Source organism: Protomyctophum bolini (assembly GCF_963924005.1).
Source record: "Protomyctophum bolini genome assembly, chromosome: 8".
In the NCBI taxonomy this organism is placed as follows: Eukaryota; Metazoa; Chordata; class Actinopteri; order Myctophiformes; family Myctophidae; genus Protomyctophum; species Protomyctophum bolini.
In genome coordinates, this window is record NC_137869.1 from 29,261,532 (window position 1) to 29,283,231 (window position 21,700).

The window sequence follows — 21,700 nt, forward strand, 5'->3', positions numbered from 1 at the left end:
GGAGGAGAAGAACACTGTTATTGCAATACCTGACTTTGACAGTGCAAATGCTAATGTGAAAATGTAGCGAACTTGCATGCAAATGCTAGCAGGAGGGAGTCAGTCATTTATGCACGTTTTTATTGAAGTTCACCAAACTGAGCATGGACCAAGACACTCAAATTATTTACTTTCCTTGTTGTTTTTTTGTTTTTTTCAAAAGGACTGAAAGATTTGAGAGTTTGGCCTTATACTTGCAACTTACTATATCACTGGCCAACAAGTCAACAATGTTGTAAATACATGATTGAAGAGGTATACCGATTTCCCAATGCAGTAACATACAATATGGATATGGTCTTGAATACAGTTTAATTTTCCCTTTTTTTCTTGTTTTTACAATGGGGCTACAGTACGATCCAACGCAAAAAGTAAACAATAATAATAATAGACATCAAACAGCTATACAGTACAAAAAGTTTAAATATATTAAATGTTCTATTTGCAACAGTTGTGTTGTTGTTGAGAAAATGTTAGACGTGACAATAACCAGGCACTACTGTATAGTGTATATGCACGGAAATAACCGATTTATAGTTGCTGGTTGCTATGCAATGTATTCTTCACCTATACAGTATCTAAAATGGACAGAATGATCCAAATCTATTATAAGTCTGGACCAATTATCAGAGAGCTGATGAGTTCTCTATTATTGATGTCAGAGTGGTTATGCATTGGTTGGGATGGTAGTAGAAGCATATTGAAAGGAACTGACCTAAGCTCGCAGAAATCATTTCAGAGGATCCGTCTAACCTAACTCCGCCAGATGGGGCACTAGAGTACTCTCTACTGCCCCATGTGGCGGAGTCAGGTTAGACAGTCCCCCAGTAGTTGCGTCCCTGTACTTCTAGCCTGGTAAACCATCCCCGGTCGCAGAATTCACATTTCACGTGTCTTCCTCAGAAGACACGTGAAATGTTAATTCCTCGACCACGGATGGTTTACCGGGCAGGAATACTTCTACTGTGACAGGAATGATACATCAGTCCATGTACTGGAGTTTAGTATAATGTCTGTTCAAAGTTCATTCAGCTGAAGGTCATTGTCTCTTATCCAGCGATGACAGCACTACAGTATATCCCAAATGCCGGTAAAGATACAAGACTTTGGACCTTTTTTTTATAATGATGACGGTTATCATTTCAGATTGACAAGTAACACTTTCAAGTCCTCTCCCAAAACGAGTCCTTTCTTTATTAAACCTACAATAAGCTAGTAAGCTACTTGACACACCAATGTACCAACATTGATGTTTCCCTTCTCTGTTGTCTGTCTTACAGCCCGGTGAGGTCACACAGATGAAGAAGGAGGGCCATTGTCGTCAGTAGAGGCCAAAGGAAGCAGGGGCGGCGGGAATCATCTTGTAAAGTCATCACATCCAATCAGGTGAGCTTAAACTTCAATTACAGGCTTGCTATAACAAAATTATAGCATTTAAGTACAGAAGCATTGGAGGATAATATAGCTGTACAGCAATGGTTAGCATTTATTGGGCCTTACACTGGAAAACAATAACTTAAACGTAAATATTACCCCTACTGGACCGTGACCTCATAAAACAAGTATTTCAAACCTCATTGAATGCACATATATGAGATAGGAGGATGAAATGTTTAAAATGATAGTCGCCATGACTAGATCAACACTCTTGTGAAGTGCAGAGCCTGAAGCCCAACTGTGGGTCCGAGTTCATGGCCGGTCAGCTAGGAAGGGAGCATGGGCAGGAAGTGAGTGGACGGGTGTCTTCTCCGGGCCTTGTGGCCTCGCCGCGGCTTCCCTCGGCCGTTCAGCGAAACAAACATCTGCCTCCCGCCGTGCTTCCATCGCAGGGAGGAGTACGTGTTGTAGCCGTTCTCCTCGATGCGTTCTTTAAACTTGCAGTTGGGGTTGTACTTCATCTGTGGAGGTGAAGGGAGACACGGTGCACAAAGGTCAGAGTTGTATAGTTCCCCGCCAAACGGCATGGTTGGTTGTGAATACGGAATTTGGTCTTTGGAAAGCCAGCAAGTGTTGTTGTGTTATGTTTTTGCAGAGCCTGAATCAGATCAATATAACCTGCTGAGCTTTTTAATCTCCTTTAATCTCCTTTAGCGTGATGTTTTAAATCCATGCGACGAGATCTTTTCACAGATGCACGCCGATCTGCGGCTGTAATAAGATAGTCAACAAATCCACTTTCTTATGGGTGGTTACCACCTCTTATCAGTTAAGTCAGAGTGTGTCTGGAAAGATATGGTTTTGACAAGAGGTTCGGGTGCATTCCCTAGTGCTACTACAGATTGCTATAATGCTGCCCTCACACAGATAGCATCATGATAACAAGAGCGTGGCGGGATCCACCTGCTTATTTGTCATTAAGGGAGGATTCAGAGCTGTGTAAAGGGATGGGCTGTATCTGTCTTGTTTATGATGTGGTGGGTTGAAGTGACTGCCACTCATCTTATCACCACACACTGACTGATTGCCAGTCCCTGATTTCTACCTGTCCCAGATTAAAAACATGTGCTAGACACCACACACCTTAAGGGTGTGTGTGTGTGTGTGTGTGTGTGTGTGTGTGTGTGTGTGTGTGTGTGTGTGTGTGTGTGTGTGTGTGTGTGTGTGTGTGTGTGTGTGTGTGTGTGTGTGTGTGTGTGTGTGATTCCTCACAAAGAGAGGGAGTTACTTTGTAGAGCTATGTGCACAACAACACAAACTGGCAGACGGCACGCAAAGGCCTCCAGAGGAGCCCAGCTGGCTCTTTGTCATCGTAGATCAGGCTCCTTGTCTCCGCTATCTATTTTGACAGTGGGACAAGCCTCCTCAAGCATCGCATGCAACCCCAACCTGCAGGTATCATCATCTCTGGCCCAGGTGTACAGGCATGATTGATACTACCACTCTGACCTTTCTCTGGAGTCCAGAGCAATTCTCTAGTACCCACACACTTGTTTGACTCTGTAGAAATGAAGGAGGAAACCTCAAGAATCTCCTGTTGGGGGAGTCTGGACTCCCTCGACAGGAGTGTGGGTAGAGAATTATTTGGGAATCCTGTTCTCTAAACTGCCTCACCCTGGCCAGCCTGATGGAGGGGAAAGGAACTGGTTGGAATAATGTGTTCCTTCCACGTTGCTACGTCCAACCGGGGAAACTCCTCCTAACAGGTGAAAAGAAGCGGCTTTGACGCTCATGCATTGAAGGAAGCGTGAGGTCAGTCCGTTGCTCTCCCCAGGTTGGCGGAGGGAATGTAGAGCCCAGCATTACATTAGATAATTGATACTGGGTGAAAAAATGGGCTACAAAATCGCGGGATAAAAACTTTAGAAAAAAAACCCTATGTAGTGGTGGAAAAAGTACTCCCATTCTAAGTATCAATACTGCAATGTAGAAATACTCTGTTACAAGTAAATTCAAACTACAAAAGTATTTGGCTTCAAAATGTATGTAAAGTACCAAAAGTAAAATACATTGTTCAGATTCAGAATGTCCCATTTCAAGTTTTCAAATGTATCAAAATATTTTGAAATGGCCGAAATGTAGGGCTGAAGTGGTTAATGCATGTTTTGCAATAGTAAACAAAATCTACAAAGTAACTAGTAACGCTAGTAATGCTAGTAATGCTAGTATGCTGATGCACCATATACTGTACATATACGTACATGTCAGGTATACCAAGAAAACCCTTTACCTGTCCTTTTTGTGGACATTTTCCTGATCTCCTTAGTCCTTACCCCATCCCCCTATACTCATTGTTTTTCTTGGAAAAATGACACTATGGGAACTATATGCACAAAAACTGTAATTTCACCCACCTTTTTTTCCTGTAAAAGTGTGATTCTTCTTCTAACTAAATAAACGTTCAAATAAATATAGTGTAAGTAAAAGTAAAAAATTACAATGCAATATAAAGTACAAATAAAAATGGTACAGTACTTAAGTAAAATCACTTTCCACCATATATTAGGAGCCCCTCCCAACCCCCCCCCCCCATCTTGACCGTCAGAAACAATGTTGCCAGGTACCCACCGATCCAAAGAGTGTGCCTTTCTTGGACATGGCTAAGTACAGCCCAGTGCTGACAGATTTGATGGCGACAACTCCCACACTGACAGATCGGATTTCCATCAGACCTGAAAAAGAAGAAAAAAAGGGGTAGATGGGGATGGGGGTGGGGGGGGGTGTCTGTGTTAGAAACATCGAGCTGTGGGATTTTCCCCATCAAAAGCCACTCTATCATTAGCGATTAGGATACCAGACGAACCATATGCTCTGGGGAGGGCAAGCTTTTTTATCCCCAAGACAAGAGAGGGGAAAAAGGCACGCACGCACAAGCGCACAAGTGCACACGCGCACACGCACACAATGGCCCATTTAAGAGATCTCCCTTTGTGAGCTGGCTGTCAGAAGCCGAATTCTAAACAATTAAAAACAGTGAGAACAAGTGGGCAGATTTTGTTCATGTCAAGAAAGGGTGGTGCCACAAAGCAGTGCATAATGGATAATAAGTCAGTTATAGGTAACATCATATTATGTAACAAACATTATTAATTTATTATATATTAATTAAGCTTTTAACCACTTGGTGTCCCTATTTTCAGGCAAGTATCTTTTTTTGTTTTTCTCCTTACTCTACCTCCCTCTGCCCTCCCCCCCACCCTTCCCTTTTTTCTTTGCTGAAAACAACAAAATGATGGAGAATTCCCCAAAACAAGCTTCACGCACTGATTTACATCTGTAAACCTGTTGTGACAACATAATTGATTCTGATCAGGGCCGGTTCTAGGGGGGCAGGGGTGGCCACCCAAACATGCATCTTGCCCACCCAATCAAAAGTTATGGGGAATATTTATTTTTAGCCAACATACCACAGAATATCTGTACCATTTATCATTTATGATTGGGTGGGCATCATTTGTAGAGAAATGTAGTGCTGTTAACCGGATGGAAATTGGGTTCTGATAAACTGATATGATGATGGCATAGTTTTCTATGCATTTCGAGGGTTTACAGGAATTTCATAATAAAAACCTCTACCGATATTGGCGTCAGACTTTGTTGCTCCCCCCCCCCCCCCCCCCCATATATTCGTCCTGCCCACCCTAGTAGGTCAGGCTAGATCCGACCCGGAATCTAATTCTGATATAGGCTCTGATATATAGGATCAATGAACGTAATGTCAAAAGTTTGATTCTGATTCTGATATAGGCTCTGATATATAGGATCAATGAACGTAATGTCAAATATTTCAAACACATTCAAAAGTTTCTAAAATAAAGATAACGCGTTAAAGTATATAAGGCTTCAGGGGTTAACTATCGATCACTATCGCATACAGACAGCTAACGCTGTCTGATGTCAGATTTGCTACTATACTGTTTACGTTTTGATTTAATAGGGTTTAATACTATTGGTGTCCCTAATATCAGCTCAGATACAATGAAATTGAAGAGCACTCGCAGTTTCCCAATACATTCTGAGACAGACAAGATTTTGCTGTGCTCACTGGTGTGCATCCAGCCATGGCCCCTAGTGTATCGTCACCATCTAAGTAGTCTGCCTCACACGCTGTCCTAATACGCACACACACACACACACACACACACACACACACACACACACACACACACACACACACACACACACACACACACACACACACACACACACACACACACACACACAGCAGTTGCTCAGGTGGTAGGGGGCGGCCGCTTGGGAATCGTAAGATTCCAGGCCCCAATTCCCCATGGGTTAGTGTTGAAGTGTCCTTGAGCAAGACACTGAACCCTCTGTCTGCTCCCAGTGAGCAGGTTGGTGCCTTGCATGGTCTGGTTTGCCCCGCCATCAGTGTGTTTATGAATGAGTCAATGTACTGCACATTGTAAAGCACTTTGGATAATATAAATGAGCCAACACACTCACTCTCACACACGCACACACACACACACACGTCACACACACACACACACACACACACGCACGCACACACGCACATACACACAGAGAGACAGACTCTCGGAGAGTCTCACATGTCTGCCTGCATCATTGCCTTGTCGGCTTCTCTGCATCTATAAACTCCTTTGACTCCAGATGTGACACTCCTGTCCCGGTGATGCGCAGTGTTGTTTACTAGGGGACACAAACGCAATGTCTGAAGGCCACTTAAAGAGCCTCTCTAGCACACTTCACCTCATGAAAGAACTGGCAAGCCTGTGGGCTAATTGTTTCCTCTGGGCACTGATTGCAAACAAGTCCCATGTGGCTCGCTCTTGATCTGGTTTTAGTCTGCGTACGAAGAAGAAGAAGAATCGCACATGAGCATTGTGATGGTTACGACAGAGGGAAATGTTTTGGAGATGACCTGAGGATCTCACCACAGGGGCCTGAATAGAGGCTAATTGCTGAAGATGAAGTGCTGTCTTGGATAACTCTTCCTGGTTTTATTTGCCCAGTCTCACCTTCAAAGGCACCCTGATGTGGCCCCGCTATCTGATCCCAGCACAACACTTTTTTTTTGCACCCATGGAAACCCACATTGAGGAGAAAACATCTGAAGAAACATCCAATCTTTTTTTCTTTTTTTTCCCCCTTCAACTTTTACAGCCTTGGCACTGCAGGATGTTTCTGTAAAAAAATAAATATAAAAACTATGAAAAGAAAACAAGCTAACAGATGGGTTGTTGGCTTTGGACGGACCCTGTAAACACAGCAACACATCAAGGTGCTGAAGGACGGGCCGACCCAACACTGGTAGAAAAGGTGGCAGGAGCCATAAAGCCAGTAGAGCAGCGCACCGCTCTCCAGCCGGGGGGGGGGGGGGGGGGGGGGGTTGTGTGTGTGTGTTGTGTGTGTAGTGTGTGTGTGTGGGGGGGGTGGAGGGTTTGGGAGTGTGTTTCCCAGCAGTGGCGCTGGTTAAACCCATCCAGCGATGAAAAGTATATATGCATGCACTGGGGGTTGAGCAGGTGCTACGCTCTCTCTCTTTGCATTGCCATTTTACCCTCCCCATTTATTTATGTAAATCCAGAACTTTGTTTGGAAAGAAGGGGAGAGTTGAACTTGGCACACAGGCTCGATATAATAAATGTTTGCGGTAAGGCATACTTCGGCAGTCTCTGGGTGCTCAAACTTCTGCATATACAGCAGCTTTTGGTTGCACTCGCTATGACGGTTTACAACACATAGTGTAACGAAAGGTGGCCTGCACTCTATGATGTCAGACTGGCAGTCATCTATAATTGTACCGTGATGTCAGTGCTATGATGTCATCTCCATATTTGGGCAAAATGTCAGCTCAATCCATTGTCTTCTGTAAAGTTCTAAAAAAGAAAAAATGAATATACTTCACAATAAGTGAATATGGTGGCTCGCAGTTTTCACTATATCGATCGTTCCAGTGGTTTGCAGCCTTACCACATAATCTCAGATTATCCTAAACTAACTAGTGAAACACTGCGAACCATCCATCGGCTGATGGATGGCTTCTCCCTAACCATCACCTTTCCTGTTTCTTATAGGATGAATTTGCTGTGACCAACATACTGTATATGGTCTCATTGGTCTGTGTCACCAGCAAACCTTTGCGCTCGTGCGTGCGTGTGCGGAACTCTTTTTGAACAACGTCTGAACATTACTAATCGTGCTTGGCGAGTGAGGTCACCTCCACGTGTTGCAGTCACAAAGAGATGGGAGGGGAAAAAAGGGCTAAAGAAAACATAGAGAAGGAGACAGGGTAAACAAACACAACCCTTGTTGAGTGTCTTTCTTCTCTGTTAGGGATGTGTAAATGTAACCCTCTGTGGCCCACAGCTGCGGTGAAGGAGGGTGTGACTTTAGTAAGGTCCATCTAGGTATCAGGCCAGCTGCAGCGCTAACATGCCTCTGATCCCCCAAAGGAACGTTGACACTTTGATGGCAGCCTCTACTTTATAAGCTGTGTTTACAAACTTGGGTACGGCGTATCTATGGCGGCAAAGGGGAGCGTGCAAGGGAGTCATAAGCAATTAGCCGGGGCCCGGCTGGCGATTGGAGCACTGCAAGGGTTTATGGGGGATTTGTCCAGGCCAATGAAAACCGTTGGTGCCTGAAAGTGCTGGCCAGCACTAATTACCATTATTTGCTGCTCTGAGCGTTAGACACAGTAGGTGTCGTTTGTCACAGCTTCTGAGATTTGGCCGGAAGGATGAGTGTGTGCCCCAGTAACCTTTTCTGACAGGAAGCAGAGCTGGAGGTAGCAGAGACTAAAATGTTGAGGTTCTCTCTGGGAGTAACAAGGATGGATAGGATCAGGAACGAGTACATCATAGGGACAGCGCATGTCAGATGTTTTGGAGATAAAGTCAGAGAGGCCAGACTGAGATGGTTTGGACACGTACAGAGGAGGGATAGTGAGTATATCGGTAGTTAGAACTGCCATGCAGGCAGGGGGCCTAGAGGAAGACCAAAGAGAACATTTATGGATGTAGTGAAAGGAGAGGAGGACATGAAATTAGTTGGTGTGAAAGAAGAGGAGGTAGAGGACAAGGTGAGATGGAGGAAGATGATTTGCTGTGGCGACCCTTGAAGGGAAAAGCTGAAAGGAAAAGAAGAAGACTTTAATGTCTAGTCTTACGTGGCCAGAATTGATTCCCACAATTTTCAAATGCTTCCGGTCATACCGAAGCTCTGATCATGAGTAAAATATAAAGCCTCCTCCCCACTTCCGTCAAAACTGTTACTTTTCTGGATACTAATTCAAAAGTAGCAAAAACATATCTACCAGTGGCGAGAAAGCTTGTGGATCTGCTACTTTTGAGGCTTTTATGTGACGCTGTAGATTGATCAAGTATAAATGGCGGACATTTGACCTAATTTCTCCTTTCATATTTGAGGTTTCTGCCCGACAGCTATGATATGCATCTAGAATGATGATAGAAGATAGTGGTGCTCCACAGTGGAGACTCCAATGAATCGTTACTGTGTTGCAGATGACTGAAGCTCTCTGCTGTGTGTAGGTGATGTATCATCTGTTCATCCTACTGAGCTCATATACGTACTTCTAGCTTCCAACTTGCAATTGGTGAGATCTTTTAACCTTTGACATGTTTTGGCTGCAGCTGTCAATAAGCCCAAGCTTCCATTACACACAAAGCCTGGACTATACATGCTTAGTCAACTGTGGACTTAACCATTTATCTCTACTCTATGGGATTTTTAAAAGCATTGAATTAAGTCTTTTACCCTTTCTCTTTTTAACTCTTTTCTCTCTTGTCCTCTTTTTTGGAAGGTAGCCCATCGTCAGATCATTCAAGCCTTTTCTGACCTTCAAAAAAGGCAGAAAGGAGAGAGAGAGAGAGAGAGACTCACAGGGTTCTCTTTTGTCAGATTCATGGTATGGGGAAGAGGGAGGGAGAGAGTACACAGTGTAGGTGCTGCTTATAAGATGTGGGTGGGGAGGTAGGATCACCAACCATTGCTGCTCCAACCCTCAATAAGTCTTTCTTACTTACCTGAAATGAGAATAATGAGATTCATTATTAATTATTAATATTAATGACCGAATTGAATAGACCTCTAAAAAGAAAAACAGAGGAGAAAAAGTTCCTTACATCACAGTTGAAAAGTTGAAAAGAGTGAAAGACACACATGAGAGAGAGAGGGGGGAGGGAGGGAGAGTAGGTGGGGAGAGATGGGGGGAGAGAGAGAGAGAGAGAGAGAGAGAGAGAGAGAGAGATTTCTGCTCCCTTCCATCCGTCTTCTTTTTGTTCCTTTCCCGGGTCTGTAATTTCTTGAGCCGTCCTGCATGGCCCAGTGCTCGATCAGAGCTGAGCCTGGGAATCACTGGGTGCCTGCTGCGCCGCTGCCCCTGATTGACATACCTTTTCAATTATTTCACAGTTTGCTTGCCGTTTAAATGGAGAGAGCCCTGTTTTTTTCTCTCTCTCCTTTCTGCCCTCCTTTTCAAGACACAAGCTTTTCATGTTGTGTCTCTGCTGCTGGGCCTAATGACTGTGACCAGCACCTTTGATCTGCTGTGTGACCCCCTCCAACGTCCCGGGGACTGAACTGGACGACACTGCTGCCGCCGCCCTGTGTCTATCTGCATGGTTTAACGAAGCACCACGGACAAAGGCTTCATCGCTCAATACAGCTTAGAACACCTTGAAAGATTAAGGCGCTATTCTATTGGAGGCCTTGATGAGTGGTTTGATAGACACTTTCAGGTCTGATGTACAGTTAAATGCCAACCATTTAACAATGGCTTCAAAGTCGTAATGCTGTAGAATTTGTGAAAGAGTGGCTGAACGTTGTTTAGTCATTCAACGGTGAAGTTGATTAGAACTCATTTAACGCTCAAAATGTGCTGAAATATTACAGTACACCAAGCATTCACCAAAAACTAATAGATTTACAAATGATCAATTCATTCATCCATCTTGAACTGATGATCAATTATTTATTATCAATAATAATAAACTGATACCAGTCCATTTAAACTAGTCCTCAACAGGCCCGAAAATCGGGCCCTCATCAAACCCTGTACACTCAAGACACTGCCCCCGCTGCCACCCTTAGATCTCCATATGTGGAGCTGACCTGTTCTGACATTCCAAATGATGTTCTGACCTCATCAAGCCATGTACACTCAAGACAAGCTCCATATATGGCCATTACAGAATTAATTCCATATGTTGATCTGTGCCCCCAAGCCAAAGCGCCAGTGCTCGCCCAGCAGTCTGCTGTCACCCAGGGGGATGCGTGCACGCAGGTTGCTTACTGGTAATATAATAGTTTAATATAATAATAAAACTAGAAATTCACTGTCGAGGTGACAACTTGCGCCTTGCACACACGTAGACCATACATGGCCTACTTGTGCGCAAGCAGAACATGCAAGTACTGCTATTAACTACTGTCTATTACAACTGCTGTTCTAAATCATTTAGACCCGTTATTGACCTTATACCAACCTTGAAACGTACCTTAGTTACGTCACCATCAACAGCCAATAAGGGACCACCATTCTTACCCCGGCTGATTACAGTACTTGCGTGCTCTGCTTGCACAAGTAATAATAATGATAATGATCAATAATCATGCTTCTACAATGTCAATTAACTGCATTTTCAGGCCTTCAAATCTAGTGTAAATTGGTTTCCCATATGGGCATGTCCACTGTCCAACCCACACGGTAATTTCTATATCGGAGGATAGCGCACATAATTGGTTAAACATAGGTAATGAGATACAGTATAGACATCATTTAATAGGCTAGGAAAATACAAAAATTAAAACAAATAATCATGTGATTGGTTCAGGGTGAAGGCTGTTATCTACAACCTGATGTAACAGCATGCTGACCCACATTATGCTTGTGGTCGTGCTGTGGTGACAGATCACGTCTGTGCACACTAAAAGTCCTGAGTGTTCATTTTGTCCTGAGAGAGAGTAAAAATGATCCAAAAGGTTCCATCCATGTCTAGACTCTCTCTGTTACTGACAATGAAGGATTATTGCACTGGGTGAAGAAAGAAAGACTTTTCTCTCCCGCTCCCTATCCCTCTCTCCTCCTCCTCTCTCCCCCCCTCCCCCCCTCTCTCTCTCCCCCTCCCCCTCTCTCTCCCCCCCCCCCCTCCTCTCTCTCTCTCTCTCTCTTGTGCTGAGTGAGCTCTTGGTCTGACGTCACACACACGTCCCTCCTTTATATACAGTAGACTGATCGTTTTATTGACGTATCGTCACCTGGGGGGCTCCTGCTAGAATGCAAGTTAAAGCATGTTAAAGTGACATACTGTACACTACAGCATTGCTTCTCATTGAACTGCATGAGGACCCAGCTAAATGATTGAGGGACCAAATAATATGTCATGCTTTTGTTTTCCATGTCCGTTATTATGTTTAATATACACAATATTCCCTCTAGTGATCAACACAAGGAAATGCATTCATTTTTCCCAGATGGACCAAAAAAATCATTTTAATGAATGTAGACTAGACTAGTACTACAATTTAGCACCCTGTAAAATTCTCTATAAAAACATATGTCATACTAACACAGTCAAGCAGTCAAATTAAATAGCATATTCTGCTGTTTCCTAGAACACAATGTGTATACATGGTCTCCGAAATCGATTGGCAAAAGTTAAATATTTTCAATGTACTCGATAAATACTGTACTTAAAAATCACACCCGTGTGAAGTGAGGGGCGCTTTGTGTTGTTACAAATTTATGTCATATTTGGCAGACCTAATTTCTCCTTTCATTGTCAATGGCAAATATGAGACGTGTGGGGACAAGATTTACGTCATATTTGGCGGACATTTGACCTAATCTCTCCTTTTCATTATCAATGGCAAATATGAGACGTGTGGGGACAAGATTTACGTCTGTAGCTGTATGAGAAAAGAGGACAGAATTAAGAAACGAGAGAACTAGCAAACAAGCACATCAGAACAGAGATCACTGAGGTTCCCATAGCAATGAATGGACTAACGTGAACTATACGGACATCATGCAGAGCTTTGTGAAAACAAGGTGTTACATGTCTGTAAGCCTTACAGACAGGCCATTGAGTGTACACATTAACACAAGATTTTTACTTTATAGAGATTTTTGGAGAGATTAAAATCATATCGCATGGGGGTCCTTGAAATAAAAAAGCTGGGGATTAGAGTTTTTCCAATACCAATACCAGTGTCGGATAATCAGCCAGTATGCCAGTCTATGCCATTCCGATTTTCTTTTCATTTATTACATGATGAAATGTCATTTACAGTAATATTTTGAGCTTGGAGCTGCACTTTTATTATTAAGGGATTTATTTATTCCTAGATCAGTGGTTCTCAAACGTTTTAATTTCAAGGACCCCCATAACTCTGAGAGTCATGCTGCATTCGCAGATACAAAGATACAGTCTACCATTCATCTTCAATGGAAGCCAGCGACGTGAAGCTACAAAGAAAATCCCATGTTTGTAGCTGCTACAAAAGATAGAAAGATGAACTAGCTTCAACTTAAGATACAAAGCAACAAATGAATGTGAATTTTGATATCTTTGCATCTGCCTGTGTGAACGCACCATTACAGACTTGTGTCCATTTGGAACCCCCTCAATGGGCCCTGAGGGTCCCTGGACCGCACTTTGAGAACCACTGTCCTAGATCTTTTTTTGAGGGGCGCTAGCCCCTCCTATGCCCAGCTTTGTGGGTCTGTGTGAACACAAACATTGGCTAGTGATTGGCTGATCACCCCATAGCGTGATAGCGATGATTTGAACAAAATACATATTGTACAAAAGTGAGGGCAGAAAAGTGAAGACCCCAAAAGTGATTAGCCGAAATGACATTTCACATTTGTGATGATTTGATTGGCTGAGCAGGGAATGTGATGTATGATGATAAGAGCGCCCCTCACTTCACACGATCCGATCGGATCGGTGCTCGTATCGACCGATATGCAAGTTATGGGTAACTGTTGGCAATCGCTGCACTTCTATACAGAACCTAGTGTACCATGACTTAATTCAAACCCAGAACAGAAGTCCTGCGTATAACAGAAACTCATACACAAAGGAAACGGGCTGGTAAATTATACTGTACTATACACTACACATACCGGTACACATATCAGACAACTGTGTAACTTTTCCACTAGGCTTTATTTAACCACAGCAGTTTAGTATTGATTGGTTGTTGACAGATGAAGGAGAGTCTCGTCTAGGAGAGCCAGTGCATTTACTGGAAGCTTGATAATCCGCGGGGCACGTGATACGCGGGTCAGAGATGACAGTATTTTAATGAGTGTCTGAAGTGAAAGTTGATCTTCCATTAGCTGTGAGCCTGTGCCGTATGACAGTGTTGCTGAGAAAGGAAAGGGATCGATTACAGGATACACACAGTCTGCCAGGAGGCGAACCCTTACACACACACACACACACACACACACACACACACACACACACCAGCAAATCGGGAGTGTTCATTTACCTGGGAGACCCTTATGCAGTGGTGGAAAACCTACTCAAACGTAACGTTTTTACTTAAGTAAGTAAAAGTACAAAGGTATTGGTATCTAAATGTACTTAAAGTACCAAAAGTAGAAAGTACTCTTTATGCAGACTGTCTCATTTCAAGTTTTCAAATGTTTAAAAAAGCTTTTGAAAATAACAGATCTACAAGCTCACAATGCATCGCATCATGACGCATTTACAAATGGTCGAAATGTATATAGGGCTGAAGTGGTTAAAGTTTGTAATAATAAAAATCTACAAAGTAAGTTTTCAAATAAATGTAGTAGAGTAGAAGTACAATATTTTGATCCAAAATGTAGTGCAGTAGAAGTAAAAGAAGTAAATTAGAAATACTCAAGTAAAGTACAAGTACAAATACCTCAAAATTAATTAAGTACAGTACTTAAGTAAATGTACTTAGTTACTTTCCACCACTTTCCCTTATGGGTCAAACACTCTGGATTTGACTGTGCCACCTGGTAATACAGTCAGAGTATGACACCAAGGGAGACAAGTTGACAACCAGAAAGTAACTTTGTTACTGTGCAATTTAACTCCTTTGACATGACACCATGACTTAATGGGGATGGGGAATCAGCTTTATTGTCACATCACAGTTTTACAGGTAAAAAAGTGGGTGACATTTTTGAGTGTTTTTGCCACGAAAAGTACAGGTAAAGGGTTTGCTTTCTTCTGCGTGGTTCTTACTTCTTAGATATTTACAAGCTTTTGCCACAAACGGTACAACCAAAAGGTCTCTTATAGCTTATTTACATGCTTTGGAGCTTGGGTAGTTGGTAATCTTTTGGTAATCTTAACAGTGATAGCTGAGCTATAGAGAGGATCAACCAGCCAACCTTCCACATATCTCAGGTTGTGTCTCCGAGTAACATCTAAGGGAAACAGAGGTTGTCAGATTTATACTCTATGGGGCAGCATTGCATGTGTGATTATTTGGTACTGCCCGCTATGACAGCATTTAAAGCACTTTTATGTTTGTGGTGGGGAAAGCGAGAGAGATAATTCAGGGACCTTTCAGGGATGTTGGGTACTGCTGATGCCTTTAGCCTTTAAGCACATGTCTTTCTCATTAACGTGTGTCCAATGTATGAGACTGGTCAGGTCATGGAGGCACAGACAGGAAGAGGCTGATCAGTCCCACGCAAGACTGGCTGAAACTGGAGGACTAAGTAGAACTGCAATGTGCACACGAACACGCACGCACGTGCGCACAAACACACACACACACACACACACACACACACACACACACACACACACACAGTCACACACACGGCGAGTCCCTTGTGAACCATGACTATAATGGGCTGATTGAGAATTACTGCTAGAGTAGAGTATACTTTATCAACTGAAACTTTGCCCTCGCAGACAAATCCGTGGTGAACGGCCCTTGATTATAACGCGGAAGGGAATCCTCCAGAGGCTACTCACGGGTCAGTGGAGTTTACATTGCATCATAGAATATAAACAAAATGTTGATTTTTAATATGCAAATCAATACACCATAACTGATTCTAATTGCGGGTGAAACTGTAAAGCTGTATGGCGCGCCTTTCAGCTTTCATTTCTGTAATTTAACACAACCAACCACAGTTTGGTGGAGGTGGGAAAGGGGGGAAGCCGTTTGGATATATTAAAGACAGCATTGACTACACTTGGAGGTTCAGGAAAGGCGATTGCACAATCTATTTCCACTGGCTTTGGTTGCTGAAGTTCACTGCACAATCAGAGAGTTGTGACCTTTTGGAGCGGGCTGTATTCTGGTTGTTTTCTTTTATAACTGCACGCTCTATAACTTACGTCCCTGTCAAATGTCAGTGCCAGTTTTATGCTGATGTCCATACGGTGCGATGCCCTCACCTGTTTACTGGACCGGCCAGTATCGGACAGCAATATAAAATTTACAATCCCTTAAACGGGGGCTATGACTGCCACCCTGAGTGCTACACTGTTCCAGCATACTGTGTGTGTGTGTGTGTGTGTGTGTGTGTGTGTCAGCACTAGTCTGTTCCAGGGAGAAGGGCAGCTGCGGGTCTTTGGGCAACACCTCGCCTCCCAACCTGTCTACCTCATTATCCACCTGTCTTGCTTCTTCCTGTCGGTCTGTCTGCCTGTCTCTAGGCCTGCTGCCGTCTTTACCAGTCTCACTGTGAGCCTCGTTGCCAAACCTGCTGGTTTTCCTCACTCTTTCTCTGCCCCAGCTATAGGTCTCACTTCATTTCTCTCTCTCTCTTGGTTGTTGCCTGGCCTCGGTCTCCCCCCATCTCCCTCCCTCCCTGCCTGGCCGTCCAGGGTCTCCGGACGTGCATCATACCCATTAATTCACACAGGACTGGGATGATTTATTCATCCCACCCAAACAGCTATGAGCCACGTCTACTCTGAGCTAAACTAAGCAGGGTTGGGCTGGTCACACGTGCACTGTGCGCACACATACACACATACACACAAAAGAGAAGGTATGCAGAAACACACACACACACACACACACACACACACACACACACACACACACACACACACACACACACACACACACTGTACATACATTATATAGATGCAAATACATACAAATACAGACAGACAGACAGACAGACACACACTTTCACATACAAACCAGCTTGCGTCTGTGTTTTTAAGGGCTGAACAATTTGGGGAAAATACCTAAGTCGTTTTGCAATAAAGCTTCAATACGTTTCAATCGGTTTATAGTATAACTTACAAACATATTTTGGAATAATTATCATGATGTTGTATCTGAAAATGAAGTTCAGGAGTCTGCACGCCTCAGCTGTAACTTCCATAGTCCTTCCATACGGCTTTGCATAATTGAATATTGTGCTTGATTCACAGATGAAATATTACCTAAACACTAGATTAAGCTGTACTAGGGTTTATAGTCCGGCAGACGGGGGTGTGGAGTGCGAAATAGCCTTTTTTATTGGCCTACCATTGCGTGGCACAAAATGTCTATGTTCACAGGCTTCTGTGTGCGGCCTAGAGGGCATCTGAACATGTGCAACACCATACCTCTTACACCATGTGTCCTTTGGGAAACCAGGCCAATCATTGTCTACATTCATTCATGAATCCACTTGCTGACCGTCTGACAGTATTATTATTTATTTTATTGAAACAAATGGAATACAGTTACACCTGGAGTTAAAGGCTCCGCAAATCAGGGAACATTAGCAAAACCCCCATAGGGATACAATAGTAATACATAAACAATACATTGACATTGACATATTTAGCTTAAATCAGCAAACATAAATTCACTAGTATTTGACCCTATCATTCATGCCAGACTCTTGAGCCTATGCCAGCCTCTGATCAAAAGGTGGAGGCTGGAGTGGTGGCAAGCTTTGCCAGCAGCAGCAGCAGTGTCTGTGATGCAGTGCTGTCAGCAGAGTGAAGGCTCATTCATAGTCTGGATTTTCGGTGGTGAGGTGACCACCGGAGCTGAAATAACGTTGAGCGGTGGTGAGTAAAAACAGAGAGAAGGGCTGGGGTGGTGGTTTGCTCTTCACTGCGGCTCGGGACGTCATGTTGTAGTTCGGTGGTCACCTCACCACCGAAAATCCAGACTATGAATAACGCTTTAGGTGTGATTGGAGTATGGAATTATGACATAATGAGATGTGAATGATGAATGGGAAGCTAGGCTGATTAATACAATCTGCTGACTGACAGCCGATTACAGCTGAGGCGTGCAGACTCCCATGCATGTCCCTGTATTAACTAATGATGTGCTTCATTTGTATAGTGTGTGCACAGTGGTACATGCAGCATATTGGTCTACTTGGCATACTAGCAGTAGGATCTGGTTCTATTCCATAACCCATTAAGTCAAGACCTGAGGCTGATTCTAAACATATCTTATAAAACAGTTTTCTGAAAATTGTTTCTATATCAGTGGTTCTCAAACCTTTTCATGTCAAAGAAGACCCCCACAATTATATGTATTTGGCCATGGACCCTTATCTTAAAAGATTTAGTTCACCCCCAGAAGCAAAGATTTATATATTCAAAGATTTCTCACAACTTTTGTCACAGATTGACGTGTGCGTGCGTGCGTGCGTGCGTGGGAGTGCATGCGTGCATGTGTGCATGCAAATGTGTGTACATTCCTTTGCATGAGGCACACCCCTTTGAACAACAAGGACGGTGGACAGAAAAGACGGGAAGAAAGGAATAAAAAGGCCTGGCAGAAGTTTTCCACATTCCGCTACATCCTCTTGGGAGAGGAGGGTGCAGATGAGATGGATATGGTTATTTTCCCCCTGTCGGTTTAATCTGTCTGTCCATATTCAATGCCCTGCCCTTGTCTTCGGCAATTGTTTTTCACGATGTATTCAGAATGACCTCTGATTCAACAGTGTGCAACTCTGATGTATCCAGCATGGTTGGAGAGCTTTGCCTACAGCCCTGCGAGCATGAGAGCTATTAATCTTTTTTTTATTACTGAATGTGTAAACATCATCTGAAGTGAAAACGTTCCGTGGCACACATTACTGTAGGAGTCTGGAATCGTTTTGAAGTCCGCTCTCGCACTGTATCGTTCTGTGCCGCCCGTCCACCCCGCTTGCCCGGATGACCAAAGGGGGAGGTGTACTGTACAGGCACAGCAGTGCACACAGCAAAACCCTGGGTGACAGTTTAACTCAGAGTGTCAAAATGGACCCTCTAAATTAACATTTATCTGTGCAGACAAGCTCCATGGGTCCCGGGCCAAGCCTATTTGAATCTGTGAACAAGCCACATGGAGGTGAAGCACTGAAAGCCGAGCTCCCACACTCCCTCGGCCCCAGCCCCGGCCGTGGCGGGTGACATTCTCTCACACACAATCCAGAAGGCCAGTCCCCTTTCAGGGCTCACACTCGGCCCTGTTACCCCCACCCTTTCATGCAGCGCTGCTGGGAGAAGCACTCCAGGGATTAGCCCAGCCAGGTCTTTCAAAGGCCATTAGAGCAAATTACAGGTATCCTGTTACCGGAGCGCTGGGACAGGCCAGGTGAGGGGCGCAGAGGCCAGGCGGGAGAGCAGGGGTCAGTTTGGGACAAAAAGACAGGGCCACCCTGGGCCCCACTCTATCGCAGTGTCTCCCTGGCTCCACAAACTGGCAGGCCTGCATCTATGAATGGCTCACTTGATGAGACCTCAGAGACATTGTCTCACCACTGTAACTTTAGCCTTTTTTTTTCTTAGCGCCCCACTCCTCCCTGTCACCCCCACCCCCCACTCCCCCTCCCCTTTAGGGTTTCCTTGTCTTTCTACTCATGTGGGCATCGCTCTGCCTAGAATAGATGAATGACTGCATGAGATCAATATATAAATCATGAGAATACAGCACGAGAACATAATGCATGACTTTAGCATACAAATTGTGCCTTAGTTGATTGTATAATGTGAGGTAAACAATGCTTAATAGTACATTTATATGTAAGCCTTGGAATTCTGACTGCAAAAATAAAGACAAGCTGAAATACCCCAAGGTAACACTAATAATATGCACACACACACACACACACACACACACGCGCGCACACACACACACACACACACACACACACACACACACACACACACACACACACACACACACACACACACACACACACACACACACACACACACACAAAGGCATTTGCCTCATGGCTAAACGTCTTTGAATTCCAGCCACAATTTCTGCATTAAAAACCTACATTTGAACAGTAATGACAACCACACACACCCATTGATGTGTATTCTATCGGTGTCTCAGCACGCTGCAGGCATAATGAGTGATGCTGCAGATAAACATGGAGGGATGGCCACAGGGAGTTCCGCATCCTGCCATTTTCTCTGGACTACTCACACACGCCACACACTCATTCTGCCTCCTGGCCAGTAGTACCACACACATACACGTCTACACACATACAGTACACACACACACACACACACACACACACACACACACACACACTTTGCTTTACCCTGTCCCAACCAGTGGACGGCAGGCAATCTAGTGGAGGGACTGCGGAAGTGTTTCATTAACCAATTACCGCCCGTAGATAAAGCCTGTGTTCCCACAGTCCACAAGGCTGGGGGTCAAATGTGACCAATTAGCCTCCATCCCCTCACAGAACAGTTTAGACTGTCTGATTTATCCTCAGACAGACTGACCCACTCCTTCAAAAAATAACCACTCATCTTGAGAGTTTGAGTGAGTGAGCGCATGCATGCATGTGTGCATGCATGCATCAGAGAGAGAGAGAGAGAGAGAGAGCGTGATTTCACAAAACTGAAGATACTGAGAGTATAGCCTAAAGCTGGCACGAGAATCGTTAGTGGGTGGAATAGAAAGAAAGAAGTTTGCCTGGTGAACATAGAAGCGTTTCAACAGGGTCCTCCGTTAGACAAGTCCTCCACTACGACACAGACTATACTGTACGTGCCCCCTCTCTTCACATCCATGGTCTGTAATTGGTGTACATCACGTCAGCATGCCATGCACTCCACAGTAGTTATATATACCTCTGAGTCCCTCTGGCATCATGCTGTGGTTGTGTGTGTAATGCAACATCAATGGGCTCATCACAGGGACCACCAGGATGCTAAATTAGTAAGTGAGGGGTCCCCGGCGCTGATCAATCCATGAAACCTGCAGGCATTGATTGGGGAGGAGGGCACGGGGGTCAGCTCAGGGTAGGTAGATTTGTGGGCAGGAGAAGTGAGGCTGAAGGATTGGGGAGGTGAAAGGGGTTAACGAAGCTCTGCCTGTGTGGTACTGAGGGGCCTCCATCTGACCCACAGAAGGGCCTTTTCTTTAATCAAGGAGTGGGATACGACAGAGAGACAGAGAGGAGGAAAATGAGGAGGGGGAAAACTGCCTCCAAATCATGCATCACATCCGTAACGAGCGCGAGGTAAGCTATCAAAGGCTTCACAGATAGTTACGAGCAGATTCGCCCGCCGAGCAACTTTGTGACTCACGGCTTCTGCAGTTTCCTGCACTTTAACTAGAGGGGGGTTAAGGGAGGGCCTGTATGGCAGGCTCCATATTAGGCTGAGGTCATCCCCCCCCCCCCCCCCCCCGCATGCCACTAAATTATAGTAAGCTGGTGAGTTGCATCTGTAGCTGGTTTGGTTGGCTGTCCAGACCAGACTTAACTTCCCTGACTGGAAACAGAACCAGGGGGCAAGAAGGCCCTTGTTTATAGTCCCCTACCTTCATCTTCAACGGCCCGTCTGAAAAGAACCCAGCATCTCTACCCTATCATTTTGTAGAAGCAGCATCTGTAATGAACCCGAAGTCTCAGTCAGGTTCAATCATAGATCTGACACTTCGATGCACTGACAATATATGTTGTCATTGTTACTGACTTGGCTGTGCAAGCTAATGCAACACATTTTAATAACACAATTTATCTAAATTATACAGTATTTAATTAAAATCTTTTTAATTATTACAGAACCACAATTGGAACAAGACCTGTGACTTTTTGTGTTATCCTTTTGGCATTATTGCATAACTATACCTCTGTAATTTTTGCAAACCATTCATAAAGTATTCAATCAATCAATGAATCATCATTACTATTAACCCACAATAGTGCTCAGTATGTCATGGCAGCTATGCAGATAGGAGGCCAGTTTGAATGTGCGTGCCGTGCATGCAGAGTTGGCTA

The 21,700-nt window shown here is 44.1% G+C and overlaps 1 protein-coding gene across 1 annotated transcript in view; it reads right to left on the minus strand.

Moving 5' to 3' along the window:
- Positions 1-868: 868 nt before the first annotated feature.
- The window catches only part of fgf22 (fibroblast growth factor 22), a 38,381-nt gene continuing 17,549 nt past the window's right edge, over positions 869-21,700 (minus strand). The window contains exons 2-3 of the mRNA XM_080769949.1: positions 4,045-4,148; positions 869-1,937 (exon numbers count right to left, since the gene is read on the minus strand). Coding sequence (XP_080626075.1) covers positions 1,743-1,937; positions 4,045-4,148 — 299 coding nt within the window. The 3' untranslated portion in view covers positions 869-1,742. The remainder of the gene's footprint in view (positions 1,938-4,044; positions 4,149-21,700) is intronic.